We start from the raw sequence: 9375 nt of genomic DNA, 5'->3' as shown, positions 1-9375 counted from the left end.
CACCGGGCTGGGGGACACAGGGAGGAGGGACAGAGGGAGGGACAGGGGAATAGAGTGATCCAGCTACCCCCCGGCCATCCACACTCCACAGGATTGCTGCTTCTCCCCCTCCAGAGGAGGAAGAGGAGGAGAGGCCCTCGGCTCCCTGCATGCTTGGGGAGGCAAAGCCAGGCACGGGAGGGTTTACCCCCTAACCCACCCCCACAAAGGGTAGGGGGGCTGCACTGGCACCTGGGCACACACGCTGGTGTGCAAGGTGGAGTGTACGGGTGCATGGGAGTGCATGGATGTGCACACACGTGAGTGTGTGTGTGTGTGTACTACATGTGCATCCATCTTTGTTTGTTTGTGGTTGTGTTTGTGCTCTGTAGGTTTCATCATCATCATGGCTAGGCTTCGCGAACGAAGATTTGAGAAGGGCTCTACCCACGCTTGCTACAAGCACGCTGATGGCTAAAAAGGCCAATGCGAGATAGACAAGTCCGGTTGCAGAAGGCACAGCAGAAAGACTCCCCAGGTGATATCAGACAAGACGCGATTCTTTCTGCGTTGTCTTTTCTCCTCGAGAGTGATCCTGCGTGTGTTCTCAAAAGCAGCAGCAGCGTTATAGATGGCCGTGTCACCCTGGGGTCCCGGTGCCTCCCGTGGGGTCCCGGTACCCCCGCGAGGGTTCCGGTGCCCATCGCGGGGGTCTCGGTGCCCCCGTGTCCCCGTGGGGGTGTCGCTGTCTCCGTGGGGGTCCCGGAGCCCCCCGCGGGGGCTGCAGGTGTGTGTCCCCGCCCCGCCCCCGTCGCCATGGGCACCGCCCGCCCGGCGCCGCGCTGACAGCGCGCGGGGTTTTATGAATGGGTGACGTCACGGCCCTGGCGTCTCACGGTCTGAGCCGCCGGGGAGGGCGGGGGGGCGCGGGCAGCGCGGGGGGGCCGAGCTCCCGGAGGGGCACCGGGGGCCGGGAGGGGGCGAGGGGCGAGCGGGACTGCGGGGAGCCCGACACCAGGAGCCTGCGGACCAACTACCCGCGCTAATGGCGGCGGGGAGCGGGCGCTCCGCACCCCGTAACTCCCGCAGCCCAAGCCCGCCACCGCCCGCTCCCCGCCATTGCCCCTTTAAGAGCTGCCCTTCGCGGGCGCTTGAATGGGATGGGCGGGGCCGTCCCCGCGCGCTCCGCGTCGCTATTGGCCGAGGCGTTCCGCGCGGCCACGCCCACCGGTCGGCGGCCACTCTATAAGTGGCGCGGCGGGGCGCGAGCTCGGCTGTTCCTCCGCAGGGTCCCAGCGCCGCCCGTCCCGCCCGGCCCCGCCGCCCCGAGACATGAAGGTCGCCGCTGTCGCTCCTTCGCCGCTGCCCGCGGGCGCCGGCGGCGCGCTGAAGGCCGTGCGGCCCGGGGAGGCCGCCCGCTGCGGGCCGGTGCCGGGAGTGTCCGCCGGGGTGGCGGAGCAGGCGGCCGCCGCGCTGCTGTACGACATGAAGGGCTGCTACTCGCGGCTACGGGCGCTGGTGCCGACTCTGCCGCGGCACCGGCGGGTCTCCAAGGTGGAGCTTCTGCAGCACGTTATCGACTACATCTGGGACCTGCAGCTGGCGCTGCAGTGCGGGCCCCCCCGCCCCGCCGCCGCCGGGGATCCCCCCGAGGTGAGTGCGGACCCCCCGGCACCGGCCCGGTCCCGCGCTCCCGCCGGGCAGCACCGGCGTCCCCCGGACCCTCCTTCCCACGATCCACACCGCCTCTTTCCTTCCCGGGGGTGTCCTTTCCTCCTGCCCCCTTCCACCCCCGCCGTCCCCGAAACTCCTCTGACAAGTATTGACCGGCAGCTTCGTCCCCGTTTCCCGCAGGCTCCGTGTATTCCCGCTGCTGACCGGATCCTCTGCCGCTGAGACCGCTCGGGACTCGCCACGGACGACATCCCCGGGTCCCCGGCCCCGCCACGGACCTCGTTCGTCCCCGGCATCCCGACCCCGAGCGCCACGGCTCGCCTGCATCCCTGGCCCCCGGCAGCGCTGCCCTGGGGGTCCCCCCGCAGTCTGGGCAGGGGGTGCCGCGGGCCGTATCCTTCCTTCTCAGATTGCTGAGAGCATTCCCCGTATTGTATATTACAATGATGCTGGAGAATATTGTTCTACAATAGCTGGAGTTTTGTTATTAAACAAGCCCTGATGACCACGCATGCCTCTTCTTCCTGCCCCTCACACCCCTCCCCTGGGGTTTGTGGGGGTTCAGCCCAGGGGATGTGAGCCCCCATCGAACTGGAGGGACTTGGGCAGACCAGTGTGGGCTGGGTGGGTGTGCTGTGGGGTGCAGGGACTGGGCCCCCGTGGTGGTGCTGGGGAGGGAGTCTCTCACAGGTTGGTCCCAATTCCCTGTGTGCTGGCCTTTCCCAGAGCCCACAGAGCCTCTCCCAGTGGCTCCCATGTGGTCCATATCTCTCCCTCCTTCACTCCCTGGGCTCAGACATGGGCTATTAGGGGGCAGACACAGGAGGAAAGACTGCACACCAGTTTCTGTGGTGGGATAAAGCAGCAGCACTGGGATGCATCTTCCCCTGGCCAGGCACCTTGATGGGATGATGACACGGAGGGGACAGTGCTGGGAACCAGGTGTGGGAATCTGTGTCCAGACAGGGAGTGTGGGGGTCCCCATCTCTCTGGGCAATGATGAGTTTGCAGGGTGGGCTTCCCTCACTCCGTTTTCCAACTGAGCCACTTGCACCCTTCCCAGGGCTCCCACAGTCGCTGCTGTGTCAGGGCTGGGGTGCAGGGGTGGTGCTGTAGGGGATGCTTTGCATTGCAGTGTCCTGGGGAGGTGGGGAACAGGTCCTGGGGTGCTGCCTTCTGCGGCCCCACCGGTGCTGCCCCGCTGGTTCCAGCTCTTCCTGGTGCAACCCCTGCCTGTGGAGACAGAAACATTTTGGGAGAAGGAAGTTGCATCAAGGGTTGTGCAACCCCGAGGGCTGGGGGATGCCCCAGGCAGCAGCACTGGCCTGAGCTGCCCCATGACTCACAAACACCTCGAGGACCACACAGCTCCTGTACCGGATCCGTAGAGCCTGGTGGGAGAAAATTGGGGTGCCTGGAGGGGCTCTTGTTTAGGCCCCCAGGGTTCTGAAGCTGGGGGTTTGGTGCTGGCAGGGGTTGACCTGCCCTGGGCACAGGTGTGTTTGTGTGTGAGCCTTGGCACAAGCGTTTGTGTGTGTTTGCATGTTCACAGTCACAGCTCTGAGTGTGTCCCTGCCTGCTCGTGGTTCCCCAGTCCAGCAGATCCCCTGGCAGTGGGATGTGATTTAGGGAACCTGGACACTGCCTGGCCCAGCCAGCCCTGTCCTGGTGGTGACACAGCAGTGGGGGACACTTAGCGGGGTGTCAGGGCTCTAGTGTTCCTGTAGATGAACCTGTCCATCATCGGATGAGTCCCCTCTGTCACCCCCACTGGTGTCCCCTCCCTCACTCTCCAGGTCCATTTTGTCACCCCCACTGATGTCCCCTTTGTCGCCCGGCTCACTCCCGGTCCCGGAGCGCGGCACTGTCGGGGCGGTGGGTCCCTCTCCTGGTGTCCGCTCGCACTGCACGGCCTGGACTGGACTCCTGGAGGAGTCCGGAGGGTCCCAGGACAGGGAGAACCAGTGCCAGGGGCTCTCCTCGGGCTGCGGGGGATGGTGCGGGAGGCGCTGGGGCTCGTCCCGTGCCGTGTTCCCCGGTGCCGTCCTTATCTGCTCATTGCCGGCAGACGTGGAATCTCCAGCTGGAGCCGCGGCGAGACGGGCTCCGTGCGTGTCTCTGTGTGTCCCCACGTCTCTGCCCGACCCTCTGCCCGAGCCCCGCGCACCCCGCGACCGAGCCCTCGCGATGCAGCCCCGATCATCACCTGCCACCCAGGGCATGGGGACAACACGGCGTGGCCACGGCCGGGAGCTGGGGAAGGGGCTGCCAGAGCCAGCCCGGGCTCGGAGCGAGGCCGGCACGGCTGAGCCGCCTCACACGTGCCGGGATGCCGGATGCGGCAGCACCAGGATTCACCAGAAAGCCCCAGGGAGCGCCCAGCCCGCGGGCACCTGCGCTCCAACCGGTCCCTCGGTGTTTTCGTGGGACCTGATTCATCCCGGAAGGGATTAGGGACCGGGGAACAGGGTGACGTTCTGGTCTGACCAGGACCCTGGATGGACATTGGTGTCAGAGCCTGTCCCTGTTGTTTGCTGCCACGTACGGTCCCGGGGACATGGCGGAGCTGGGACCTATGGTGGGACCTGCGGCCCCCGTGATGGGGAGCAGCCTCCCCGCCTGCCATGGTGAGTGTTGGCACAGAGAGGGGGCACCCGGGGGTAGAGGGGCTGTGGTGGGCATGAGGCTGGGGTTCAGGGTCAGCACTGGCCTTTGGGATGTTCTTGGGGGCCATGACCATCACTGCAGCCCTGGCTGGTGGCACTGGGGGTCTCAGGCAAGGGGCAGCTGTTCTCAAGGGCTCCATTATGGAGGGAGCTGTGGTCCCTCTGGTGAGGTTTGCCATGGGGTCTTACATTCCCTTATGGTGCTGGGATGAGAACCTGGTCTTTCCATCTTCCCAGAGGGATTCCTGAGTCCCCCGGGCTGGATCCAGGAGGGCAGCTGGACCCCTGTCAGCCCATGGCACTGTCCAGCTGGAAGGATTCACTCCAGCTGGGGGATGGTCCCATTGATGAGCTGCTCCTTTCCTGCAGCCAGGGCTTTTCAGAGGGGATTCCACAGTTCTGCTCTTGCTCTGACTCCCCTGACCTTCCCACCACTTTCCCTGGGGGCAGTCACCGTGCCCTGGCCACCCTGATCCCCACTGAAGATTGGCTGACCCTACACAGGGTCCCCAGAGCCCTTCCCAATGTGGGAACAGCTGCTGCTTCCCAGCACAAGTGTGTCTAGCCCTGTTTGCCCCGGTGCAGCCCCCCCGTCCCAGGACCAACTCACCGTGTATCCCCACTCCTGTGTCCCCGGGCAGGGCACAGCTGAAGCCCCTGGTGACCCTGGCCCAGCCGTGTCTCTGTCTGTCCCCACATGCCAGTCACACGTCCCTGTGGGGAGCCCTGGTGGGTGGCCCCAGCTCCTGTGCACCCCCTGGGCAGGGGGTCGGCAGTGGACGGTGGGGGACCCCTCCTTCCTCCTCTCCCACGGTGGGCGCGAGTGGGGAACCACGGCAGAACCGGCTTCCCCTTTGAGTCACATGTTGGGCAAGGCCGGGCTTTCGGTGGCCGGAGTGCTGCGGTGTCCCCACACGTGCTGATGTCACCCGGGACTCCCTGTCCCCGATATAAGTCTTGGCTTTGCTGGTGCAGATGGAGGGGGGGTCTCTGTATCAGCTGAGAGTGCCCAAGACATGTCCTCTGCTCCAGCCTTCAGGTGCCAGCACCGTCCTGTGGGTGTCACGTGGCTCTGCCTCCTGCTCCTGCTGCCTGTCTGTGTCCCTGCCACCGTCACCAACCCTGGCATCAACCCTGGCATCAACCCCGGCATCAAGGCCTGGCTGACCCGACGTTCGCTGGAGTTTGGTGGGTCTGTGCCCCTGACTGGGCAGGGGTGGGGGATGATGCCCAGACCACTAAGGATGGGGGATGGAGGAGCCATCCTGGACCTGTCTGCTCGCCCCCCTGGCACTCTGGGGACCCCAGACCCTTCCTTGGTGTCACCATAAATTCCCACTTTGCCTCAGGCCGCCGCTTTGGGCTGGAGCTGTTCCAGTCGGCGCTGCAGAAGGAGCACGAGCTGAACCTGACAGGCTCCTACAACATCCCGCTCCTGGGGACCCTCACCTACGCCGTGCCGCGGTAAGAGCTGCCCGTGGGGTCCCTGTCCCCATCTCTGTCCCCATCCCTGTCCCGGGCACACCCGTGAGCCCAGTGTGCCTGTGTTGTGCAGGATCCACATCCACGAGCTGCAGCTGAACGACTCCACACTGGACTTTGCCGAGGACGTGGGGGTGAGGCTGACGGTGCAGCGCGCCCAAATCCGGCTCAGCGCAGACTGGGCAGCCCGGCTGGGAGCCATGTGAGTCCTCATGGGGACAGGGACGGGGACCTGGCTGGCCCAGGGTGTCTTGATGTCACTGCTGTCCCTGTGCTCACCTGCGCTGTCCCCAGCCAGGACAGCGGCTCCGTGGAGCTCCGCATGCGGGACCTGGCCGTGGCAGCGGTGCTGGCGGTGAGCGAGGACTGCGGCGGCCACCCCACGGTGTGGAGCGCTGGGTGTGACGCCCGTGGCACCGACCTGCACGTGGAGTTCCACCGTGGATACAGGTGATGCCGAGACCCCCGCTCTGTCCTGTCCCTGGAATGTGGGGACTCCCGGTGCCCCAGCCAGGGTGGTGGGCTGGGGGGTGCCAGGGGGTGATCTGAGCACCCCGCTCTGCCCCACAGCTGGCTCTACAACCTGCTGGCACCGCTGCTCCAGAGAACCCTGCGGCAGCGGCTGAACAAGCAGGTGGGTGCTCAGCCCCCGTGCCATGGGGTGTCGGTGTCCCTGTCCCCCCCAGCCCAGTGAGAGGCTTGGGCATCCCCATTCCTGGGATCGCTGATGCCTTTCTCTGCTTCCAGCTCTGCCTTGAGCTCCAGAGGGGCATTGACAAGCTGGATGCTGCCCTGAAGCACATGAAAGGTGGGTGAGAGGACCTCAGGACCAGGGATGAGCACTGTGGTCCCAGGGACACATGGACAGCCCCACTGTGGGACTGGATCCTGTCAGCCCCTGTGCTGACAGAGGGGGGGCTGGTGGTCCAACTCCCCTGACCACCCTCCTGTCCCTGCAGTGTTCACCCAACTGGACAACTTTGCTGCCATCGACCACTCCCTGCTGGGACCGCCAGCCTTCACAGCAGAGCACGGGGACATTGCCCTCAAGGTAATACCACCCTAGGCGTCCCTGGGACAGATTTGGGAACAGGGAATGGAGGAGCCTGGCTGAGCCTCACATCCATCTGTCTGTCTGCACAGGGGGAGATCTTCAGGGTGGGCATGTACCAGCAGAGACGCTCAGCACCGCCAGTGGCACCGCCCATGGCACTGCCCTTGTCCCTGCCCACACCACTGCCCGTGGCACTGCCCCTGTCTGTGCCCACACTGACACCCAAGGCACTACCCGTGGCACATGAGCCCATGCTGCTGGTGGCTGTCACCGAGTTTGTTGCCAACTCGGCTGCCTTCACGTACTTCACGGCCGGGGCCCTGCGCAGGAACATCTCCAGTGACATGGTAGGGACATCTGGAGGGCAGAGCTGTCCCCACTGGGGTCCCACTGGGGTGTCCCCGGGGCCCACCTGTGCCTTGACCCCAGCACCCTGACCCCTCCCTGCCTTCCAGCTCCCACAGAGGTTCCCACTCCAGCTGAGCACCAAGAGCATGGGGGTCTTCTCCCCACAGGTGAGTGTGACACGGGGAGAAGGGGACATAGGTGGGACATTTGATAGGACAGGATGGAGGGTGGATGGGACATGGAATGGGACACAGGAAGGAAGGGATGCGGGAGGGGCAGGACAGGGGTTGGGGTGCAGGGAAGGTGGGAGATGGGATGGTATGTGGGCAGCATGAGGCACAGGGGACATGGGGTGCAGGGGAGATGGGACATGGGATGGGATGCAGACAGAATGGGACACAGATAGGACAGGCCATGGGCATGTGAGGACCACGGGCAGGGCAGGACACTGCCCACCCTGCCTGCACCCGACCCAAGCAGGGCAATCGTGGAACTTGGGCTGGGGCCCATGGTGGTGGCAGTGCCAGTGTGGCTCGGTGCCATCCCAACCCTGTCCCCTCCAGCTGCAGGATCGCTACGGGGACCAGCCCATGGAGCTGCACCTCTGGGCCCGCCGGCAGCCCCTGCTCTCCTGCCACCCCGACGCCCTGCACGGGACCCTCTTCGGCTCCGCCGAGGCCTTCGTGGTGCTGCCCAACACCACCCGTGTCCCCGCCTTTCTGCTGAACATCGTGAGTGGCTGCTGCTGCCACGGCTTGGGGAGCCAGGGCACCCCAAAGGGCTGGGCTGGGGCTGGCCTGCCTGTGCTCCTGGCTGGGGCCACGCTGGGTGATGCTGGAGGGATGTTGGGTTGCAGACAGTGGCATGATCTCTCCAACATCTCTTCTTGCCACAGGATGCCAACGTGACAGGAAAGCCGACCATCACCAGGAACAGGCTCAGGGGGACTGTGAGACTGACAGAGTGAGTGTCTGATCCCAAGTTGGACTCCCTGGGTTGTGCCTGGGGAGCTCCCCATTCTCCACCTCAGGCCATTTGCCTCTCTGAGTCCCGTATTGCCTGCTCAAACTCCATCCTGCTCTCATCCTGGCTCTCATCCCTGCCAGCTACCCTGGCACTAGATCCTGAACCCACTCTGCTGGGCTCCCAGTCCCACCATGGAGCTCAGCCTCTCCCTACCCTGGGAAGGGACAGTTCCTGTCCCTGTGCCTGGCTCTGACCCTGATCTTGTCCTCCAGGCTCAGCGTGACACAGGTGGCATCAAACGTGGGCCCTGTGGAGGTGAGTGGCTGTGCCAGGGAAGCCAAGGGGAGCCTTGGATTCCACATCACCTTGGGAGCAGAGTCTGAGGGGGTGGGAGGGGTGCAGTGGACCCTGTGCAAGGCAAGTCTGGTAGGGACCTGAGCCTTGCCTGCACCCTGGACCCCTTTACCCGCTCTGTGCCGGGCTCAGGGACTGTCTGTCCCACAGGTGAAGCGCCTGGAGACCCTGCTGAAGTTTGGGCTGTGGCTTTTTGGGGTACCCCGAGCAAACAGTGAGTGCTGTCCCCATCCTGTCCCCACCCCACCTCCCCCTGTTGCACCAGGGTCACCTCCCCTTATGCCTTTGTCTCCCCACAGAGTGGCTCCAGGCTGGCATCCCTCTGCCTCTCCCGCATGGCCTCAGCCTGCTCAGGCCCCGGGTCTCGCTGCAAGAGGTGAGTGCCACCACTGTCCCCTCTTCCTGGTGTCCCCCGTGTCCCCCATGTCCCTTCTCTCACCCTGACTCCCTGCAGGACTTCGTGCTCATCACCACGGACCTGCAATATGAGCCATGAGACCGCCTGCCTCGCGGGAACCCTCCAAAGTGTCCCTGTCACCATCCCGATGCCATTGTGACCCTGTGGCTGGCAGAGCCGCCTGCCCCTGGGACTCAAATGCCCCCCCTCCTTGGCAGGGATTAAATCTGGTAGCATGGCACAGCCCGGTGTGCTGTGGGGTGTCTCGGGGAGCCTCCTCAGCCGTGTCCCCCATTCCCATCCCAGGTCCCATTCCCAGCTCCGGGATGGGGCATTGCCTTGTCCGTGGCCATGTGGGGCTCTGGCCGTGCCGGGGTGGGGGTTCCATCCTCTGTGGGGGGCTCACGGTGGCTGGGAAGGGGTCTGGTGGCCCTCGGGGACCGGGGTTTCCCCTA

General features: G+C 65.1%; 2 protein-coding genes across 3 annotated transcripts; both read left to right on the top strand.

The window, feature by feature from the left end:
- The first annotated feature begins 266 nt into the window (after positions 1-266).
- ID1 (inhibitor of DNA binding 1) lies at positions 267-2161 on the top strand. Of its 2 annotated transcripts, XM_050314173.1 has the most exons (3): positions 267-517; positions 1268-1632; positions 1834-2161. In XM_050314173.1, exons 1-3 carry the CDS (start codon positions 466-468, stop codon positions 1873-1875), a joined length of 459 nt encoding a protein of 152 aa, XP_050170130.1. In that variant the 5' UTR covers positions 267-465; the 3' UTR covers positions 1876-2161. The 2 variants fall into 2 exon arrangements, with proteins under 2 accessions (XP_050170130.1, XP_050170128.1); XM_050314171.1 differs by lacking the exon at positions 267-517 and having other exon boundaries at positions 1109-1632.
- A 2067-nt stretch (positions 2162-4228) lies between these two features.
- On the top strand, positions 4229-9070 carry LOC126639403 (bactericidal permeability-increasing protein-like). Its single transcript, XM_050314157.1, has 16 exons — positions 4229-4280; positions 5352-5507; positions 5669-5783; positions 5875-6003; positions 6096-6251; positions 6372-6435; positions 6549-6609; positions 6761-6852; positions 6945-7202; positions 7311-7370; positions 7767-7934; positions 8099-8166; positions 8442-8484; positions 8674-8737; positions 8823-8899; positions 8978-9070. The coding sequence occupies exons 1-16, from the start codon at positions 4229-4231 to the stop codon at positions 9017-9019; spliced, it is 1605 nt and encodes a 534-aa protein (XP_050170114.1). The 3' UTR covers positions 9020-9070.
- The last annotated feature ends 305 nt before the right edge of the window (positions 9071-9375 follow it).

This window comes from Myiozetetes cayanensis, unplaced genomic scaffold, assembly GCF_022539395.1.
Source record: "Myiozetetes cayanensis isolate MyiCay16 unplaced genomic scaffold, myiCay2020 scf19, whole genome shotgun sequence".
Taxonomy (NCBI): domain Eukaryota; kingdom Metazoa; phylum Chordata; class Aves; order Passeriformes; family Tyrannidae; genus Myiozetetes; species Myiozetetes cayanensis.
Note: the sequence above shows the minus strand (reverse complement) of the source record. Positions and strands in the feature narration are given on the sequence as shown.